Source organism: Xenopus tropicalis, chromosome 6 (assembly GCF_000004195.4).
Source record: "Xenopus tropicalis strain Nigerian chromosome 6, UCB_Xtro_10.0, whole genome shotgun sequence".
In the NCBI taxonomy this organism is placed as follows: Eukaryota; Metazoa; Chordata; class Amphibia; order Anura; family Pipidae; genus Xenopus; species Xenopus tropicalis.
In genome coordinates this window covers 18,261,946-18,285,828 of record NC_030682.2, presented here as the reverse complement: position 1 = coordinate 18,285,828, position 23,883 = coordinate 18,261,946, and the positions used below count along the sequence as shown (strand labels likewise).

At 39.1% G+C, this 23,883-nt stretch overlaps 1 protein-coding gene across 1 annotated transcript in view; it reads left to right on the top strand.

The window, feature by feature from the left end:
- Window positions 1–23,883, top strand: part of ptprn2 (protein tyrosine phosphatase receptor type N2) — a 620,616-nt gene that overhangs the window by 168,102 nt on the left and 428,631 nt on the right. The window contains exons 4-8 of the mRNA XM_002935174.5: window positions 15,900–16,017; window positions 16,169–16,331; window positions 20,763–21,225; window positions 22,339–22,578; window positions 23,163–23,203. Coding sequence (XP_002935220.2) covers window positions 15,900–16,017; window positions 16,169–16,331; window positions 20,763–21,225; window positions 22,339–22,578; window positions 23,163–23,203 — 1,025 coding nt within the window. The remainder of the gene's footprint in view (window positions 1–15,899; window positions 16,018–16,168; window positions 16,332–20,762; window positions 21,226–22,338; window positions 22,579–23,162; window positions 23,204–23,883) is intronic.

Sequence of the window (23,883 nt, the reverse complement as noted above, 5' to 3'; positions counted from 1 at the left end):
ATTTATATTGTATATATACAGTATATAGTGAGTGGGTCCCTAAGCTCAGGTTATACTGTGACATTTATAGTGTATATATACAGTATATAGTGAGTGGGCCCCTAAGCTCAGGTTATACTGTGACATTTATAGTGTATATATACAGTATATAGTGAGTGGGTCCCTAAGCTCAGGTTATACTGTGACATTTATAGTGTATATATACAGTATATAGTGAGTGGGCCCCTAAGCTCAGGTTATACTGTGACATTTATAGTGTATATATACAGTGTATAGTGAGTGGGTCCCTAAGCTCAGGTTATACTGTGACATTTATAGTGTATATATACAGTATATAGTGAGTGGGTCCCTAAGCTCAGGTTATACTGTGACATTTATATTGTATATATACAGTATATAGTGAGTGGGTCCCTAAGCTCAGGTTATACTGTGACATTTATATTGTATATATACAGTATATAGTGAGTGGGTCCCTAAGCTCAGGTTATACTGTGACATTTATGTTGTATATATGTACAGTATATAGTGAGTGGGCCCCTAAGCTCAGGTTATACTGTGACATTTATAGTGTATATATACAGTATATAGTGAGTGGGTCCCTAAGCTCAGGTTATACTGTGACATTTATAGTGTATATATACAGTATATAGTGAGTGGGCCCCTAAGCTCAGGTTATACTGTGACATTTATATTGTATGTATACAGTATATAGTGAGTGGGTCCCTAAGCTCAGGTTATACTGTGACATTTATAGTGTATATATACAGTATATAGTGAGTGGGTCCCTAAGCTCAGGTTATACTGTGACATTTATATTGTATATATACAGTATATAGTGAGTGGGTCCCTAAGCTCAGGTTATACTGTGACATTTATATTGTATATATACAGTATATAGTGAGTGGGCCCCTAAGCTCAGGTTATACTGTGACATTTATATTGTATGTATACAGTATATAGTGAGTGGGTCCCTAAGCTCAGGTTATACTGTGACATTTATAGTGTATATATACAGTATATAGTGAGTGGGTCCCTAAGCTCAGGTTATACTGTGACATTTATAGTGTATATATACAGTATATAGTGAGTGGGCCCCTAAGCTCAGGTTATACTGTGACATTTATAGTGTATATATACAGTATATAGTGAGTGGGTACCTAAGCTCAGGTTATACTGTGACATTTATAGTGTATATATACAGTATATAGTGAGTGGGCCCCTAAGCTCAGGTTATACTGTGACATTTATATTGTATATATACAGTATAGTGTGAGTGGGCCCCTAAGCTCAGGTTATACTGTGACATTTATAGTGTATATATACAGTATATAGTGAGTGGGCCCCTAAGCTCAGGTTATACTGTGACATTTATAGTGTATATATACAGTATATAGTGAGTGGGCCCCTAAGCTCAGGTTATACTGTGACATTTATAGTGTATATATACAGTATATAGTGAGTGGGCCCCTAAGCTCAGGTTATGCTGTGACATTTATAGTGTATATATACAGTATATAGTGAGTGGGCCCCTAAGCTCAGGTTATACTGTGACATTTATAGTGTATATATACAGTATATAGTGAGTGGGCCCCTAAGCTCAGGTTATACTGTGACATTTATAGTGTATATATACAGTATATAGTGAGTGGGTACCTAAGCTCAGGTTATACTGTGACATTTATAGTGTATATATACAGTATATAGTGAGTGGGTCCCTAAGCTCAGGTTATACTGTGACATTTATAGTGTATATATACAGTATATAGTGAGTGGGTCCCTAAGCTCAGGTTATACTGTGACATTTATAGTGTATATATACAGTATATAGTGAGTGGGTACCTAAGCTCAGGTTATACTGTGACATTTATAGTGTATATATACAGTATATAGTGAGTGGGTACCTAAGCTCAGGTTATACTGTGACATTTATAGTGTATATATACAGTATATAGTGAGTGGGTCCCTAAGCTCAGGTTATACTGTGACATTTATAGTGTGTATATACAGTATATAGTGAGTGGGCCCCTAAGCTCAGGTTATACTGTGACATTTATAGTGTATATATACAGTATATAGTGAGTGGGCCCCTAAGCGCAGGTAAGTGACAGTAGCACAGAGTATGTGCAGGGAATCAGCAGAAAAAATGGGAACTACTGGGGCAAGTAAAACTCTTTTTCATCATTGCTTTATTCTACAGATCATAGGGGGGTACCATGGAGTGGGGGATAGTGATGAGCGAATTTTTTCACCATGCATGGATTCGCAGCGAATTTCTGTATTTCGCCATTTGTGAATTGTTTTGCGAAACTTCTATGAAAATTTGCTGCGGAAGAATTCGTTGCATGGAACTTTTTTGTCACGCGTCAAATCGGGTGTGGTTGTGTAAAAAAAAGTCATGGTCGCGTCAAAAAAGTGCAGGCAACAAAAAAATAGACGCGGGTGATAAAAAAAATTGTGCAAAAAATGCAGGCAGTAAGGTGGAAATGAGGATACCCAATAGGGGAAACATGTTATTCTGCTTTCTTGGGCAGAATAATATGTCTATGTGCTTTCCTGGAACAACAAGTAGATAGGTTTGCAAGTGTGTGAGCTGGTGGTTTTTGAATTCAGTGGCCTAGGGATGCTGGTGGTAGTGGGAAGCAGCAGAGAAACCATATTCCATAAGAATATAAAATAAAACAGATTAACATTTGTATCCCAATTGTCACCCTACGTCCCAAGGCCCAGGTGTGTTTACCTGCCCCATATTCATGCCACTGTATGCATCACATAGTTACATATCCTGCACAGTCCTATAGAAATAACTAATGGTAACATTCCTGCAAGACTGGAGCAGTACAGAACTTCCAAATACTTATTTTTTATTCCTTACTGGATACATTTTATTCACAAGATACTTACCTGTGAGTACTTTACCAGCAGTGACATCTACTGGCAGCCAGGCAAACTGCACCTTGTGCTCCAGCAGCTGATTCTGACATTTACTCTAGAAATGATAGACTTTTGGGGAGTGTAATACATGGTGGTAACACATTTTGCGAACATAAAGCAAACAAATACAAAAATATTGTGCCTTATTCTGCAAAAGCAGTTCTTTTGAACCAACAAAAGTGTTGACACCTTCAAGCAGGTCTTTAAAAGTCCCATTGTGTAAATAAATTCAGTGTGTTGGCAAATTCATCCCCTTGCATTGTGCAGGGCACTTTACCCCTTATTGCCCTTCTCATCCTAACCATCATGGCTTCTTAACTTAGTGATAGACCCTTATACACATTTAGTACTGATACACCTGCATTTAATAATGGTACATCCTCATGCACTTACATTAATTACTGATACATACCTCCCAACAATTAACTGCCTTGGGGGGGGGGGTTGGCAGGAGGCAGGGCATCTGGGGGGCTGGGGGTGAGCGTCAGGGTCAGACTGGGCCATTGGGACACCTGGAAAAAACCCGGTGGACCACGGCCCAGACCCGCCCCTGCGGGGGCTTAGGGAGGCTCAGCGGGGGCCCCTGTGGGGGGGGTTAGAGGGTGCAGCGGGGGCACCTAGGGGATGCAGGGGATGCGGCTGGTGATGGAACCTGCAGGGCCCTGCACCCCCCAGTCCGGCCTTTGGGAAGCGTGCCCCTCGGGGTGGCAGCCGCAGTGGGCCCTGCACCCCTGAGTTTGACCCTGTTGTAGAGGAATATCCCTACGATTTGCCGACCTCTGGTCTAACCATGGCAGGTCAGTAAATAGTAACTGCTAATTGGTGAGAGGAGAGGGTCAAATCTGCTTTTGTTGCTGTGTTACCCCCCCACCCCCTCTCCTTAAGACTTTCTGCTCCATTAGTACAAGTAATTTTGCTGGACTTGATTAAACATTTCCTTTGCTCAAAGGATTTGATTAAAAGTTGCCGTTGGTTTGGGGGCAGTTAAGCTTTTAGCAGTAATTCTTACACAAACCTTTGTACGGGATTAAACCAATTTCATACACACATTATAAACCAGGCCCAGCACCACCGCTAAACGGTTGTTCATGAAGATGAAGCATCAGGCTAGCAAAGGGAGCCTGTATTGGTTTTACTGTGATGATTATGATAGCCGTGCCTCAAAATAAATGATTTCCTGAGTGATTAAGGTGCCGCGGTCATTATCACTAATGTGACATATTTGTCCAGCCTTCCAAAGAGAGCATCTGCTCAACAAAATGCAATTTCTCCTGCATGTACAGGCCATTTATTTTCCCTTCCTTTCTGAATGCTTATTAAGAAACCAGAAGCGTCCATTATTTTAACCATTGATAGGAAACTGAAGGAAAGAAGTGAATGACAGGCGGCAGATATTTTCCCTTTCTGAGCCCGCTGGCTGGCGACTTGAGCATTCTAATCTCCCAGGAGGGAGTATAAATACATAAATACTGTTATTGTTATTGTTCATGGCAAGATTGTGAAGACCTACAAGGGTCAAAGGGGTTAAATACATTGGGCAGCTTTATCATGAGCTTGTGTCCTTAACCCAGATCTCATGTTGTCATGGGACTTCTCAACAGTGTCTTCAAGATTTGGTGAAAAACTTGGTATATTGGTTATAAAATGGAGATTTCTTATTAACTGCTCAAAAATGTGCTGATGCCACACGAGGCGTTTTTACGCTGCGTATTTTCTAATTTTCTCAGCGGCTGAAAAACGCATGATATCATCATCCATAGAAATAACTTGAAAAGACTCGAAACAAACCACACAATGCGGAAATACGCTAGAAAACGCCTTAGCACGGATTTTTCAAGCGTTGGCCGAAATACGCCAGTATTTGCACAGCAAGCTATTCCTATGTATACACAAAGGCAGCTGCCAGACCTAACGGAAATACGCTGCGTTTTTTACTATTTCGGACTATTAGCACCATGGAAACGGGATTTGCTACGTCACCAGTACTAGGCTGAAAAACGCCATAGTCAGGGGCTGTGTGACTTGTGCGGCGTTTTGAGGCTGAGAAAAAATGCAGCGTAAAAACCCCACGTAGGGCTGATATTTTCGGCAAGCAGAAAAACGCTTGGCGAAAATTCAGCCCTACGCCTGCTACTTGTGCCTGCACCCGAATGAATGGAATACGCTCGGGTGCAGGCACATGTAGACGATATACGCATGAACACGCGAGAGAATGCAAAGTCTCGCGTTTTCATGCGTATATCGCCTACATGTGCCTGCACCCGAGCGTATCTCATTCATTCGGGTGCAGGCACAAGTAGCAGGCGTAGGGCTGAATTTTCGCCAAGCGTTTTTCCGCTTGCCAAAAATATCAGCCCTACGCCTCGTGTGGCATCAGCCTAATCCACAGGCAATACAGGGCATGGCAGTGTAGCTCAGCCTGAGGTGTGCCCGAAAATTGGTAAACTCCTTCAAGACACCCTTGTGACATCCCAGCAATTAAACACTGATACACTATAGCATAAACCAAAGGGTTGCCAGCTTTCAAATTGCTTAAGTGCAGGTGGGGGACGTGGTAGGTGATGTTGAGGGTAGAGATGATGATGTCACCGGCGGAGTGTGTGGCGTTTTGTGGGTGGGCCAGTGATTTAGGGGCAGGGCCATAACAATGTGAACGACTGATCACCGCGTCATTTACTTACAATCCTGTCCAGATTTTCTCATTTGGAAATGGCGAAACGCGGAAATTCACCGCAAATTCATGCCTGGCGAAACATTTCGCCCATCACTAATACAAACTAATGGAGTTTGGAAGGAATGGCCTAAACCCAGAACTACAGTGAGCCCTGTTGAACACGATGCTGACAAGGGGCGACAAAGGTCTTATGTGAGATACAATGGTTTTGGGGCAGAAAATGTACTCTTCACCCAAGATGCTGGGCTTCCATGAGCATAAAGGTTAGAGAATCTAACATTTATTTGGCTTTAGGCTGGATTCCCTCAAAGGAAGAAAATAATGAAAATGTGTCTAGTCTTAGGGGCAGATTTATCAAAACACGAGTTTGAATCCCGAATGGGAAAAATTCGCATTGGAAATGAAAATTAGTCACGATAATATCGTATTGGCGATCCGAAAGTCACGGAATTTTCGTACCGGACCATTGCAAACAGCGGCAGAGCCTTTCCAAATTTTTCATGTGGGCGCTTGAGAAAATCTGCCCGAAAAAGTTGTGCGAGCGCGAAAAAAACGCCGAGAATACGCTCGGAGCATACGCATTAATGCTCCAAGCGTTGAGGTCTTTGTAAATCTCCCCCTTAGTCTCCCCCAAAAGATATCACCTTTTATATATTATATATAATATATAAATTATATATATATAAATGCGCGTTCTCCAAAGGAAGACATCTACTGATAGCCCCACCAAACATTTCACTCTCCTTCATTATGTTGGTCCCCCAAAGCTTGAGAACCCCATTAAGATGTGTGAGATAAAATGCTTTTTGGGGTTTTAGAACAATTAGGACTAAAGTGTCCCATTGTATGCCCAGGGCTCAATGCCTGCCCATATCCGTTTGAAAGAGGAGAAACATATTCTATTCCTTTTTTCTAGTCTTTTCTTTTCCAGCAACTTACAAAATTGCTTCTTGCTTTTAATGTGTTTTTATACCATATAGTCCAAGTTGTTATGTGTTTGCATCCCAGCCGCTAATCCCAGGGGACTAAATAAAAGCCTTGACTTGCTCACCGAGCTGTTTTCTAGCTGGCAGTAGAAATTCAGGAAAGTTATAGGGATTAACAAGTGACTTGAAAGAGTTGCCCTCTTGCTCTTTAGCCATGGAAGTTTATCGCTTCACATATTATGGAAATAAAAGAGAGAATGTTTCGCTGCCATCTGCTTTCTGATACGCATTTTTTTAAAAAAAAAGCCATGATATTAAAATTTAGCCCATTGGCACAGATTCCAATTAAATTGTGCAACCATGGAAGTCATTCATTTGGAAAAAGATGGTACAGGTATGGGATCCGTTATCTGGAAACCCATTATCCAGAAAGTTCAGAATTATGGAAAGGCCATCTCCCATAGACTCCATAATAAGCAAATAATTCACATTTTTGAAAATGATTTGCTTTTTCTCTGTAATAATAAAACAGTACCTTGTACTTGATCCCAACTAAGATATAATTACCCCTTATTGGGGGCAGAACAGCCCTATTGGGTTTATTTAATGGTTAAATGATTCCCTTTTCTCTGTAATAATAAAACAGTACCTGTACTTGATCCCAACTAAGATATAATTACCCCTTATTGGGGGCAGAACAGCCCTATTGGGTTTATTTAATGGTTAAATGATTCCCTTTTCTCTGTAATAATAAAACAGTACCTGTACTTGATCCCAACTAAGATATAATTACCCCTTATTGGGGGCAGAACAGCCCTATTGGGTTTATTTAATGGTTAAATGATTCCCTTTTCTCTGTAATAATAAAACAGTACCTTGTACTTGATCCCAACTAAGATATAATTACCCCTTATTGGGGGCAGAACAGCCCTATTGGGTTTATTTAATGGCTAAATGATTCCCTTTTCTCTGTAATAATAAAACAGTACCTGTACTTGATCCCAACTAAGATATAATTACCCCTTATTGGGGGCAGAACAGCCCTATTGGGTTTATTTAATGGTTAAATGATTCCCTTTTCTCTGTAATAATAAAACAGTACCTGTACTTGATCCCAACTAAGATATAATTACCCCTTATTGGGGGCAGAACAGCCCTATTGGGTTTATTTAATGGTTAAATGATTCCCTTTTCTCTGTAATAATAAAACAGTACCTGTACTTGATCCCAACTAAGATATAATTAATCCTTATTGGAGGCAAAACCAGCCTATTGGGTTTATTTAATGTTTAAATGATTTTTTAGCAGACTTAAGGTATGGAGATCCAAATTATAGAAAGACCCCATGATATTTTTCTCAGAGACCAACCTTTCCTCCAGAACAAACTATATGACTGCTTACAAGCCCTCACATGAACATGCTGACATGGGGGGAGGTAGTGCTGAGCATCTGACATTACTGCCAAGTTCACATATATAATGGCCTTGTCAAGTCAAGGAAAATTGAAGATGGCTTTTTAAAATCAATTATCATCTATGAATGTAAAGACTAATGAAGTTGGAGAATTAGAGCAAAGGCAAGCACTTGAAAAATAGCCAAAGTCTAAAGAAAGTCTAAAGAAGAGCAACTAGTCTGGTTAAGGGTATGAAATCTCATTTAACAAATTGGAATTGTTTACTAAAGAGGTGCTAAAGAAGATATGCAATATATAAATATAAAGGGACCATACAATAAACTCTATTAATGCTTTATTCACCAGTAGATCCTTCCAGCAGACTTGAATGCATCCATTAGAAGTAAAAGAAAGGTCATTCAATCTTATGGTGCAGAAAGTGTTCTTTAAAATGAGAGCTGTGTAGGTGTGGAACCCTTTCCTTAGTGGTGGTACTGACAGATACATTAGATTGTTTCAAGAAGGGGATGGAAGGTCCATTGTCATCTTGGAGTCATGAAAGATTTTTTTAACCCATCTGAGACAAATTTTTGAGGCTTCAGATGAGGTTCTTTGCCTTCCCCGTGATCAAACACCAATTACACAGGTTTCATGTAGACAAAAATTAAAAAAGGTTGAACTTGATGGACATCAACCTAAATGACTATGAAACCCTATCCATTCAGATACATCTGTATGCTTTTTATCATATGATAAACGACATGCCTAATGGAGGATGATAGATAATTCTACCTTTTTTTTTACATGAACAGAAAAGCGTGGGAGTTGTACTTTGAAAGACTCTTGAAGGTATAGCTAAAATGTTACAGTCAAGCATAGTGCTTCTCCTATGCTATTAAACATAAAGTCAGTGCCTGTTATCATAATAGCTGATAATCCACAGCTCTTCCTTGTTGTGGTACAAGATGATTTATGCTAGCTTTCCTCGCAGCTCAAGATATATTATGTTAGCTTCTTCAATGCCTCCTAAAAAATAATAGCTTGTTGGTACACATTAATACTGTAGATTATAGGGCTCATTTATAGTGGTGGAGCAATAGACCTTGTCCCTACATTATTTCAAGCTCACTATTTTGGATTTTACTCCTTCAGACCACCGGGAGCAACAAATTCCTATGGATGTAAATAGTTTTGATTTTCCATAGTCCTTTTCCGGAATCCATGGCAAAGGCATAGACTCTTCCTAGGATTGAGACTGTTTTTGTCCATTTGTCAGGTTCTTCATCGGGACATTTGGCCAGTGGACTGGGGGGGGGGATTTGGTTGTAAGTTGTAATTATTGGCCGGCATGTCAGTCTGAGTTATGTTAATTCTTTCTTGTGAAGTTTTTAATAAAAACCCTACATTATTTCCTGTTGTTCCTAAATGTTCTGTAAGCAGCTTTGTATGGGCAGGACAGTGTAGGATTTAGGTGGGACATCTTCATGCATCATCATTCAGGATGAGCAAAGCAGGAGAGGATTACTGGCACAAGAAGCCCTGACTTCATCTGTGTAGAGATCTCTACACTTAAACCCTGAAATATAGCTCTTAAAGTTACCAGGGTGACTTTTTGCCACCCTTAATAAAGTGCCTTCTGCACTTGTTGTTTCACTTCAGTTCTTCGTGTTTATTTGGCTGTTGTGCAAGGTCAGAGAAGATCCAGACAATGTTTTCGTGCTTATAGGGTAGGGTTTAGCCCCTGTTACCCTCAGATAGACTAGTGATAATGCAAAATGTGATAGAGGCGGAGTGGGTAGATTCATGGCCAGGCTGGCAGGGCCATCATCACAATGGTCAGAAAATGACAAGTCAAGTTAGAAGAGACGATCAGAGCCAGCAGCCTCAAATCAAAAAAGGGCATGTATTCAACCAGAGCACAGAGTCATGAGAAAACATGCCGTAAGGAGGCCATAGTGAGACTTGACTCCTCAAAACTTAAACTTCTAGAGCACGGGTGCCCAAGAGGTAGATTTAAAGTTTTTGGTAGACCATAAGGCAGGATGACATGTGGTATGTGTATTTAGGTATTAAACATCAACTATTTTTATTAAAGTAGATCTCATGATGGAGGCCAGGTGGCAAGAGTAGATCACAGGGTGACAAACTCTAGGTACCCCTGTTCTAGAGCTAAATGCTAAATAGCTATGATAAATAAGACTAGTTTAGAGCATTATACAAGCTGCAAACGTTGTCATGTGGGAGCTGGGTACCTGTAGCTAGCATACCTAGAGTAAAATCAAGCCAATAAGCAGCTAGGTAAGATTCTAATCCCACCTACTCAGAATACCAAAGGATATATCACACCTTCACTTACAGTACAAAACATAGACTATATTTAAGCTTTAAACCATCTGATCTCTGATGTAAATTGAGATAATATAAAAACCCCAAATGTGAAATAAGTAATGCAAGTGAAAATGTATGACCCCCCCCTCCAGTAAAAAAATATCCATATTATTTGTACAAAATGTAGTAAAGTTCTTTTAAGTTACCGTAACTCTAACTGGCAGATCAACAAATCCCTTCTTATAAGAACAGTGAAGTACTTTCACTTTTTTCCTTCTTTTTAAGTTGCCAGGTTCTGATTTAGTGATTAAAATAGTTTGTAATTACAAACCGTGGCATTCATAATCCGTTACAAAGCAGCAGAATTTAATTTTTAGCAGAGAAAAATCATATTGAAAATGTCATACTGAATGGTTTCCCATTATTAGTTGGCAAGTAACCAAAATTCGCTAAATTGCATTTTTATCCAGTGACAATGATTGCCTGTGGTACAGTCCTGCGGGCTCGGCCTGTCGTTGACTTTGTGCGTCTGAACTAGATTCTACACAATGATCTGAGGATCTTCCCGTAACCTATGCAGGTCTCACAGCTTCTGCTTATAGATGTGGCTTCATGTGGTCATTTGACTGACTACCTTATATGAATCTATACATTACTTGGACCCTCACTTTTTTCTGTCTCTCTAGTTTTTAGATGAATCTGTCCCTTTATGCACCCACTTAGTGTCCTTTGACCCAAAGACCTCAAGTCAATCACTGTATCTCCTTCCCACTTGAGATGCACCAACCTCTAAGGTTACATCACTTCTCCAACTCAGAACACATTCCTTGTTGTGTCCAGACTGTGGTTTATATAACACCTATGGTCTATTTACCATAGCAAGTACAGTGATTCTAATATGAGATAGATCCGAAGACTGGGACCTTTGGAAGGGTCTTCCACTTGAACCCTCGCTTTATTCTGTCTCTCTAGTTTTTAGATGAATCCAGCCCTTTTTTGTACCTTAATGCACTCATTTAGTGTCCTTTGACCCAAGGACCTCAAGTCAATTACTGTATCTCCTTCCCACTTGAGATGCACCCACCTCTAAGGTTACATCACTTCTCCAACTCAGAACACATTCCTTGTCACTTTACTGTACTTTAGTATTGGAACAAGGCGGTTGGGTTATGCCAGTATTATATATTTCATGAATTGTAGCACCTCACTTGTAAAATTAGCTTTTGCATGATTCACTGGATGCAGCCTGTGGAATTACAACCAACTAGAAGGCGGCAAAAGCTCCACAGTTCCCCTTTGTCATAAGGAGCACTTGACTTGGGCCAAATACCTGCCCTCCTTTTGCCCCAAACTACTGACTTACAGCTTGTCCTTCATTGGAAATTATATTGGCCACAGCTTTATTACATGACATAAGCAATAAAACACATAATCATAAATATAAATAACAATTAAATAATAACAGTGTTAACAAGTATATTAACAAATATTAAACAGTAATACTTCGAGCTCTAAAGTCCCTGGCAATGGACCAAAATAAGTGCATTCCATCCGTACTGGCCACCAGCCTCTCGTGCCTTCCAGCATGGTGGGTAGGCAGGATTGCATGCTTAAACCAAGGTATCAATATATATATATATATTCTATACACATTACCCCAGCACTCCATTATAAAGTTTCAAGAGAAAATTAATTTTAGTGAAAAGAGACACGTTTAGTTACACGGTTTGTACAAAGTATGCATAAGCTGACGCGCCCTGTCAAGGAAGTGTCCTTGCGTCAGTCTTGCGTTTTGTATATATTTATATATATATATAATGTAACACCTCCCAGAGACCCATCGCTCTTAGAGAGGAAACATCAAAAACCATGTGCCATTGAACAAGTGGGACTTGCTAAACTCGGCACTGCCAACAAAATCTATCTCCATTGCCAGGGACCCGCTGCCCAGCTGTGACAACGGGCCATCCTCCCTTAACTCTTGCTTCATCATATCCCCAAAATACTCACCTTCTTGGGTCAACTTGACCTGTATCCCATTACCCAGGCCACAGTTGTGACAACTAACACAAAGGGTAACAATGGGAGGGCTAGTGGGACTCCGTTTTCTCTTTCCAAAATGGATGCCCTCCTTAACTGCGCCTGCTTCAAATACCATATGCCCAAAATGCTAGATACTAAGCCCCAGCTATTAACCCCTGTCTGGCAGTTTGTCCCGCCCAGTCATGCCCCTTTTTCAGCAATTGCTGTATCGGGCTTCCCTTACTCGCTACTTTGAAGACGAGGCAGGATAGAAGCACTGGTGCCTAGTGCAAATAGGTTGGATCCATTTTTGTGCAACCCACATCACCAGTAGGTGAACCACTATAGCCTATTGCAGCTATTGGGAAGTACAATGGATGCAAATACTTTTTATATATGACATCAACTAGTTGTGTCCATTTTTGCTCTACAGACTGTGGTTTATATAACACATAGTTGTTATATAAACCACAGTCTGTAGAGCAAAAATGGACACAACTTCTTGATGTCATTTATAAAAAGTATTTTCAAGTATTTGTTGATCTGCCAGTTAGAGTTACGGTCTATTTACCATGGCAAATACAGTGATTCTGATTAGATAGATCCAAAGACTGGGACCTTTGGAAGGGTCTTCCATTTACCTTTGTTTCTGCAGCATGGACTGCATGTTATACAGAGACATGTGTCTGGATGACATCTGGATGGGATTGTACCACCTCTCACAATTATATGGACAGACGGCATTGTCAAGATGACCACATTATCAGTGCAGTAGTGATGTACAGTAACCATCCTCAACTTGTATTTGCTTGTTGTTATGGAGATATTTGTTTTCAAGGTTTTAGCCAATATTGTTAAGTGTTTACTCTTAAGCATACTGTATGTGTTAATGTGGTTGAAGGCTATCTGGCTGTTCTCTTAATTAGCTACATAGCTTTGTTGAACAAATGTAGAAAACCTTTCTAATATAAGCTGATTATGAGAACTTCACAATGCCTCATGTACTGTACATAAACAAGTAACACAGTAGCCAACCATATTCATATGTCCTATCATTCACTTCAGATAAATGATATGCTGAGATTTAAATTGTCCATTTGACTGATGTAAAGCTTAGAAATGAAACGGTGGCCTATTATCCAACAGGGACTGTCCGTCGGATGCTGGCTGTGCCACTGTACTGTTGAACTTTAGTGACATGGAAGTAATACCTTCATAGCAGGTCTGTGATCCTGCTCAGATAGTGAAACTAAATTATTATAATTGGGGCAAGAGCCAAGAACTTCAACGAGATGCCACGGCAAAGACAAAGAAGGAGAGGAAATTGCACTATGATCCCATTCAGGCTTCTTTTCTACATCATTTCACATGCTGGAATGAAAGGTTTATGGTATGATTCTTCACAGTATGAGGCAGAAGACTGGAAGAGAAGGAGGAATGTTCTACTGAGGTTCATGTATGAGTGGAAAGGCGAAATTCCTGTTCTCAAAGTTGGAATGTACAATGGAATCAGAAACCCCGCTGTTTCATTATCGTATTCCTATAGTGCTCATTAAAATGTATTCTACAGTATGGTGCAGCCGATGGAAAGCTGTGTCCAAATGACGGGCAGGTACCGAAAATGTACTTTAGTCACTCATGGTACCCGGGGATCTTATTCATTCTGCTGTTTTAGCCAATATTTTTCTTTTAAAAAAATAAAAAAAACAACAAACAAACTTCTTTTTTTAATTCCTGTCCTTATTGGCATACCATACTGCATGTGGGTGAATGGAGCTGTTAAGGGGTCATATTCTATATATCTATTACCTGTAATAGCTAATTACACATACAAGTAGGCACAGAAAGAGGCTCAGTTCATTGTGCATGAAATGGGAACAAAAAAATCTGCAACTTGGGTTTGATATTGATCAGAAAATACCAAATAATACCAAAAATTCCATATAACCATTGCCCCTTAATTGGATTAGGTCTCTTAAAACACCTAAATGGGGAATTGCATGTGGTAGGAATTACTTTCATATGGGATGGGGTGATACAAGTGATGTGTTTGCCCATAGGCTGGGGATATGTATGAGTGGAAGCAAAGTACCCAAGGCTATTGTGATACTAATATCTACTGTTAGTTTTAATGTTTGTATATATAGTTTATGTATGTGAGTGTATAGATTGGTAAGTATAGGTTTGTGTGTGCTGGGTTTACTTGGATGGGTTGAACTTGATGGACTATGTCATTATGTGACTATATGTTCAGTTGTTACTGAGCAGACAATGAGGGCTCTATATATATATATATATATATAAAATCACTAAAACTGTTCTACTTAATGGAAGCTTCACTGGCCTTGTGTCCTTATCCCTATCAGTGAGACCACCTTGACACTGCCATCTTTTCATTGTATTATGACAAAATCAATATTAAGTTTAACAAGGGGATTTTGTTAAGGGATTATATCAGTCTGGGATTTTTAACATTCACGACATTAATTTTGTTGTTCCTGTTCATCACCCTTCTCTAACTAATTGATCTTGTCTAACAATACATACAGAATGTGCTATAATAAATATGGCATCACTGCCGAACTCATATAAAGGCTAAGTACCATAGAGACAGCCACTTTTATTTTTTTGACAAATAGATCTCCCTGCTTTTTTTTTTTAATGGAATAATGAAGTGCTTTTTAGACCAAAGCAACAGCCATTATCCATATTTTTGTGCATAAATATATACTATTTCTATGCACACCTTCACTGGCACATTTACTTATTAAAGTCAGCCTGTTTGATCGAGGGATCCCAGTCGCTGGGATTTTTTCATATTACTTTTATTAACACATCCAAAGGTTAATGTCAATATTTTGATTCTTTTCAAGAACCTTTAACTAGAAGGGAACTGCAATCTCATCTTTTGGGGCATTAATAAATGTGAAGAAAATCCCAGTAAATACGCCTGGAAACGCTTGCATTTTACATGTTAGAACTCGAAAGCAGGGCCCGGTTTTCACAAATATTATGAAAGTGCTATTTTTTTAATTAGAGCGATGATTATATGTTATTATACAGGAATGGGATTCGTTATCCAGAAAGCTCCAAATTATGGGAAGGCCATCTCCCATAGACTCTATTTCACTTAATTAAATAATTCAGATTTTTAAAAATGATTTCCTTTTTTTCTGTAATAATACAACTGTACCTTGTACTCGACCCCAAGTAAGATGGTGATCCATATTACAGAAAGACCCCTTATCCAGAGACCAGTGTCAGACAAGGCTTCCTACAGCCCTCAGGGAAACTGACATCCATTGTCCCCTGCTAAATGTTATACGGGATATACTGTAGATACTTGTCATAGGAATAAGAAGAGGCTAATGGAGATTCGCTGGTACCAACTGGCAGGCCAGTCCGACCCTTGGTATCGTATTATTCCAGTGAAACGAGCAGCTGCGAAATGTCCATCCAGAAACACTTAAACCTTTATCCTTAGGAAACATAATCATCAGTACAATTTAATTGGTCCCCTCTAACCTTGGTTTTAGCTAATGACTGGAGACTATTTCAGGTATTTTTTATCTTTTATAGCAGCTTTGGGTTTTTTCAAACTTCACTGAATTTTTTCCCCTTCAGGTTTAACTTGGAAGGATGATTTCACTCAACAGATCATTGCCAAGGAATTATCAAATATCCGCAAAATCTACAGCCGACAACCGGATGCTCTTTCCTCGGATGGTTCCAGCACATCAAGGTAAGAATGGTGTGATAACAAAAATAACTGTCTGTGCTCAACTGGATTTCCAATTGGTTAGGTTGGCACATAAGGGTACAATACTTACCCAAGCATTCAATGAAAAATGTGTAGCGTGTTTCATGGATTTATCTCTTGAATATATTTTTAGAGCTTCACAGATAAATGCTGAAAGTGACAGAGATCACGAATCGGAGAAGAATGCCAATTTTGCCAAATCGTTTCACCGATACCTCCAGTATCTTGGAATTCTTCCACAACCAGCGTTGCCAAGTTTTTATCCCAGAACCAAGACAGAAAAGCCACTGATAAAGGTAAATCATTTAGGCACAGTTTATGTCAATGTCATTCTATCAGGAAAATGGTTGGGAAGCCACATTTATGACATGTTATTTGGCTGCAGGATGAACTCAGGTTGGCCAAACTCTTCCATCTTTTATTTTTTATAATTTTTAAATATGTGTTCATCCACTCACAGCTACTGTATCTCTTCTCTAGACACTTTTTTAAGTATGATATTTTCAATTGCTTAATTTACCAGATTTACAGTTCTGGCATCTATGCACTTGCTTAGATATTTCATCCTGAGAGACTCAGAAATTCTTTGCAAATCCATGCCTGGCAAAAACCTCTAGATTTAATCCCCTACAGCCCCCCAGATTGTCAATTGTCAGGCAACAACATCTTTCTACTGAACATACTTTTTTCCTGCTGTTTTAATCCCACAGAATCTATTTTTTTATTCCTTGAACTAAACATGGAAATTAAAGCTACTCCATGTTTGGTCCTTGCGAGCAGGGTCGGACTTGGCTTCCAGGACACTGGGAAAAAATCTGGTTGGCCCTGGCTGTAGTGGGCCGTGGTGGCCAGGGGAGCGGCAACAGGCATTGGGTCGGGGCCGCAGGGGCCCACTAGAGCCAGGACCAACCAGGTTTTTTTCCCCCATGTCCGACCCTGCTCGCAAGGACCAATATGGAGTAGTGCCCTCCCCTGAAGCTTTTCACTTATGCACACTCAGGGGAGGATGTCGGAAGGGGGAGGGTTGGGGGGCGCGTGGGGGGACGCGGCTGGCGGGGGCACCTTGGGGGGTGCGGGGCCCCTGGGGTGGTAGCCCCGGTGGGCCCTGCACCCCCCAGTCTGACCCTGCTTGTGAGGTAACTAATCTACAACCTCCTCCATTCACCCTTTTATGTGACGGTTTTGTTAGAATAAGGGAACCAGTAGACACACAGCAGCGACATTCTCTATTGAGCGAAAATCCTCTCGTTATTACTATTCTTTCTCTAAACCAAAGAACCACCCTGTTCCTTGTTATATCTACAGTAGAATTAAAAAACCCAGAAAAAACTGTTCTGTGAACCTTTAAAACCAGCATTTAACATTACGTCCCTAAAGCACCTAATGGCTGATTTGACTTTTTGTAGGTCCTCTTTCAAAATCTTTATTAAAAGAAATCATCTTAAAGAATTTCCCAACGCTTGATAAATGATGTCAGCCGGCCGCAAGTTTCTCAGTAGAATGCCATTCCCCTTTTATCCTTCATGTATTATTGATCTTTTTCTCCAAAGCGGCAGAGTTCACTAAAATAGTAAAACTAATTTAAAGGTTAAACCTAGTATTACATATTTATAAAAGCTACAGGGATCTTTTGATGTCAGAAATCCATGGTGTGGAATTTTGCTCTGTGTTTTTTTTTTTTTTTTTTTATTATTATTTTTTCTTTTGTATTACCAAAATAATGAAAAATACATATTTCCCCCTGTTAATAGTTCAGGTATAGAGTCTACGTATTACATTGAAACCCATTATCCAGAAAGCTCCAATGTATTGCAGTGTCATTAACAGTAGTGTCCTATAGAAAACTGTAATGAAAAAATATGTGTTTTGTAAATGCAAAAAGTGTACAATTTTTTTCCAGCCTTTGCACTTTGCTAAGGCTTAATTACCCTAGCAACCAGGCAGCAATTTGGCAGTAAGAATGGAAGAGATACTGAATGGAAAAATAAATAAAAAATAAGCATAAAGATATAATTGAGCCCTCATTGTCTATCGATGTTGTGGTTTCTAGAGGCAGAATATGAAAAAAATACGAGAATAAGATATATATACACAGGTATGGGATCCCTTATCCGGGAACCCTTTATCCAGAAAGCTCCGAATTACGGAAAGCCCGTCTCCCATAGACTCCATTTTATTCAAATAATTCAGAATTCTAAAACTGATCTCCATTTTCTCTGTAATAATAAAACAGTACCTGTACTTGATCCCAACTAAGATATAATTACCCCTTATTGGGGGCAGAACAGCCCTATTGGGTTTATTTAATGGTTAAATGATTCCCTTTTCTCTGTAATAATAAAACAGTACCTGTACTTGATCCCAACTAAGATATAATTACCCCTTATTGGGGGCAGAACAGTCCTATTGGGTTTATTTAATGGTTAAATGATTCCCTTTTCTCTGTAATAATAAAACAGTACCTGTACTTGATCCCAACTACGATATAATTACCCCTTATTGGGGGCAGAACAGCCCTATTGGGTTTATTTAATGGTTAAATGATTCCCTTTTCTCTGTAATAATAAGACAGTACCTGTACTTGATCCCAACTAAGATATAATTACCCCTTATTGGGGGCAGAACAGCCCTATTGGGTTTATTTAATGGTTAAATGATTCCCTTTTCTCTGTAATAATAAACCAGTTCCTGTACTTGATCCCAACTAAGATATAATTACCCCTTATTGGGGGCAGAACAGCCCTATTGGGTTTATTTAATGGTTAAATGATTCCCTTTTCTCTGTAATAATAAAACAGTACCTGTACTTGATCCCAACTAAGATATAAATAATCCTTATTGGATGCAAAACAATTCTATTGGGTTTAATTAATGTTTTATTGATTTTTTAGTAGACTTAAAATATGGTGATCCAAATTACGGAAAGACCCCTTATCCGGAGTAGCCTTTCTCCAATATGGCACCAAGCAGTGTCTGCTCCCAATCATATAGTGCAAATGCTCAAGAAAGGAATGTTCCTCTGTGCCCATAATTAGCTGTACTCTTGCATTTAACTGACTATTTTGAAAAGTAAACAAAATATACGGATTAATTATTAAAAGGTTATAGTTTCCCATTAGTCAAATGTACAGAATGATTCTAATTATTCCCAGTTGCAGAGATTCAGAATCTTGCGGCCTTCAAGACATCATCAATTCTATTAATCAAAGCAAACTAACGAGTATGAGGCTAAAACCTACTAATTATGTCAGTGTTTTACTGCTGTAAGCATATACCATAGTTAGTGATGCTTCATAAAGTTTACTTAGGTCATGATAAGCATGCCTTCTGTATTCACACAATGGTTATGATTGTGTTGGATGATGACCCTTGAGGGAACAAAGAGAAGACCCATATGCAGCTCTGTATCTTTTGTTGGACTGTATCTGCCAGCATGCAAAGGATGGAAATTAAAGATCATTAGCTATTGGATTATTAATATAATAATTAATTAATATAATAATTAGCTATTATAAAGGAGAAGGAAAGTCATTTTGGCATTTTACTGCCAATAGATTGTGGCTACATTAGTGCCACCTAGAACAATATATTTATTCTGCAGAAATCTTTACCGTACCTGATCAAAGAGCCCTAGAAGCTCCCTCCATTTCTTTAAGATAACAGCTGCCATTTTATCTTGGTCTTCGTAGCTTCCTGCTGCAGCTATAGCCACTGGTAGTTCAGATTCAGAACGCTTTACCGTACCTGAGTAAAGAGCCCTAGAAGCTCCCTCCATTTGTTTAAGATTACAGCTGCCATTTTAGCTTGGTCTTCATAGCTTCCCGCTGCAGCTATAGCCGTTGGCAGCTCAGATTACACATTCTTATGGGAGGGGGAGTGAATACTTATGGGAGGGGGGGAGCAGGAGATGGGAGAGAGGAGAGAGCTGCGGAGCCTCTGGGCCTGAGAATGAAGTATTTCTCTGAGAGAGGAAGTCAGATACCTTAAGAACATGTTTACAAAAAAGGAGACAAGAAATCTTGTGTTTCTTTTGATAGAGGACTCAGTGCAGCATTTCTGTGAATGCTTTTGGCTGTATTTACATAGACCTTTCTAATAAAGCTTACTTAGTTTTTACCTTTCCTTCTCCTTTGAAAGACCTGCAGCAGCTCCAGGCCAACAAAAGACACTCCATACATTAACAAATTTAAGTTGACTTTGTGCCTGGTTTCATGTTTTAGCTCATCAACTCTGGTGATCCTTCAAATCAACTGTATTTGGGATGAAATACATGGACACCAAGGATCATAATGTTCAGAAATTCATAGAATAGTATAATAAATCTGTGTATGTGGCCCTCATAACCACTTGTTTCGATATTTAGATGAAGATATGTTATAGAAGATAAGATATAGTAAGTTGTTTTGGATTTAGCTCCTGACCAAATGAATATTCCAGATCTGCTACACAGTTTAACCATTCAGGAGCAATTTGATTGGAAAAGTTTTATGAAGTTTTTTCCCCCTAATTTGAACAACTGTTAAAACGACGTGATGTCTCATAATGAATTTGACATAAGCGAATCCCAGTGGTGTTCCTAAAAAGAACTGGCAATTAGATACGATGTGCTAGATCACCGCTTGACATTTTTCTATGGAACTGAAGTGAAAGTCAATCTAATATTTATCTGTTCGGTAAAACTTGACATTTCCCCATGTTCTTAATTAAGTTCTTTCTTGTTTCTCCAGACTGATAACATCAAATCTGATCGGTTTATTGACCGCATATTCCAGAAATCCAAAGGGAAATTGCCCATGCTTTCATACCCCCCCGAGAACCTTCCTTCGAATACGTTGACCCAACCCGTACCAGGCAAATTTCCTAAAAAGCTGGACCAAGAGAAGAAATCTCTCCTTATAGCGCTTAAAGCTTACCTTGCACAAAAGACAATGGAGCACAATTCCGATAAAACCAACCCTAATGGAAGAGCAAAATTTTACTCTTCTACCCCTAACAGATACCTCTCCTTACCCCAGATGAAACTGCTAGATGGAGTGCTCCCTAAAGATGATAAAGGGGATGGTTTTAAAATAAAGTCTTTCCTTCAGAGACCAAAAGCTGGAGTACTTTCAAAGCCAAGTCTCGGAGCACTGATCTATAAATCCAGTTCTCGTCTTGAAGACCCCAAGGACCCTCTGAGTGCAGTGGATGGTAATATATTTTCTTTCAGAAATGTGTATAGTAACGTAGGAAAATTCATAGCTGTATGTTGCTCCCACCATATTATTACTTCTTCTATTTTGATATTTCTTATTTTAGAAATATTATATCTTGAGTCAAAGTAAGACATGAGTGGATTTTCTTATACACAGACTATTTCATTGGTTTCATTCCACCGTGCAATAATTCTTCTATGCCCGACGTCATATTTGTTTGAAAAATCACTTGGAAAAACACTTTATCACTCTCTGAATTCAAGACAGCTTTGCCCTCTGTACAGCTACCATTTTGGATTTGTCTTTTATCAAGATGATCTTGAGTTTTGGGGAACCAGGAGTGATTTCCTTCTAGGTTTTAATTTATGTAATGCATGGTTTGGGGTTATTGGCTTTCATTCCCATTTGAAGGAAAAATAAAGCATCTTTTTGACATACAGTATGTTCATTCAGTTGGGCTTATGTAAAACAGGAGCATAATCACTATGTGAACTTCCTAAAAGAAATATGCCACAGATGCAACCAGCAACTTTTCACATTTTGTCTCACCATGTCCAGACACCATTTGTGAGTGTTAAATCCTGTCTCTAGATGGAGCTAGAGTGCAAAGACTTGTCAGCAAAACACAATAGACAATGCTTTGTAGTTGTGTTAACTGGAAGAGGCATAGTGTGACAAAATGGTAAAGGAACGTGGCTGCATCTGTATCCAGTCCCACGGATTGAACAGAAAACCATGATGTCTCTGTGCTGCTTGGAACCATTTCCCAACCCCCTTTAGTCTTACAATATTGTGGGAATCTTGAAGTCCTTGTGCTTTCTGTAGTGGGTAGTGCACAGATTCTCTGGACAGCAGAGAGATTTTAAATCTCCAAATCCATCACTTCACAATGGAACAAGGTGAGGGAAACTGCTCTGCAGCTGGCATCTGGTCAACGCCATCCCTAGTTTTTAAAAACCCTATAAGATCCTACTTTTTGTAGTGAATTATGATTTCCATGAACCTGTACAGTACATTTAATGTAATAATAAGTAATATATATCTATTTAAGGACTTTATCCATTGTGATTTATACATTCAGTAACCCCATTATAATCTGTTTTTGAAGAAACTTTCATCCAGAACGTGGTGAAGGAGTTAGGAAAGCACAAACTGAACGTTGATAACCTCAGCCCCAAAGAGCTGGATGAACTGGCTGATGTCATTGCTGACACTCTCCAGTTTGTGGATATGGAGCAGCCCAGCAGCAAAAAGATAGAAGGAGAGAGAGAGGAACATGACATAAACCCAACAGAACCACAGGGATCTCAAGAAAATACAGATGGGGAAATCGACAATATGTTTCAAGGTAACAGAGAAGCAACTGAAATTAGAACAATGCTAAATATTCATATCCTACTTCTTTATTTGTTCAATGGGAATTTGCTCATCTTTGTTGATGTTATTGCTTGAGTTTTAAAGCATAAATATATTATAGCATGGCTGAGGAGTCCTGCCGCAGGTCAGGTACCCGCGGGTCACGGGTAAGAAAAGTGAGTACCCTGCAGGTTGCAGGTAGATTTTTCAGAAGTGGGTATAGATGGGGGTCAGCAGGTCACGGATTGGGTTGCAGGTTTTATCCATATTCTTATCGTATATTATATTACCTATCTTTTACTCATTTACACATCTTTTTAAATATCTTTTCTACCCCTCCCACTTCTGATGACATCACTTCCAGATTGCAACTACAGCACTTCCTGCTAAATTGGGCTCAGCGGGTTTGCGGATAAGGCAGTTGTGGATTGGGTAGTGGGTCAAAGCGAGTTAAAATGCGGGTTGCAAACGCAGTTTGCAGGCCACGGGTCCGGGTGGGTTCTGGGTCTCAGGGGCGGGCCAAGCCGACTGGGAATCCTTCCGATTTTGCAATAACTATGTTCATTTTTCCTGTAGATCAAGAGACAAAAGAAAAAGATTCCCAGTATGAAATGAAGGTAAGTTTCTACCTGTTACACAGTATTTATACCAATAGCTTTTAGAGACCTTTTGGTTTTCGCTTTAATTTGAATATATATAATTCAGTTGTAATCTAATTGGGTTTCTATTTCAAACCATGCACTCTAATTTGAACTATGTTCTGTCTCTGCTATTACTAAAATTTGGTAATTACAGTTTTTAAGAACCCTTAATTTCTGTAGGTGTCTAGTAATGAGTTGAAAACAAGGAAGGAAATTAAACTTTTGTCCCTACACATATTCTGTAAACCCCTGTAAATGAGAAGCGACCAATATAATAAAAAAGTTAGTTGTTTTTTATAGATTGTTAGTGAGAACTTAGAACTAATAACTTAGAACTAATAGGAAATCATTTCTTTTGTAAATGATCGTAAATTAGAGAAAATGATGTTCATACTGAATATTACATATTATAAGGGTTATTATATCTCATTTTTTCTTTGCTTTATCTTTGGATATGAGTAATGGACATATTAAGCTACAAATTTGTATAAAGGGAGCTGTCGTGCAAACACAAATGTAATATAAGCAACATCCTAAGAAATCAAACATACAATCACTTAAAAATGTTGTTCTGTTTCTAAAATCTTCTAAAATCCCTGACGAAGGCCCCTGTTTTGTTAGGGCCAAAACGCGTTGGGTCACTAATAAATTTTGAA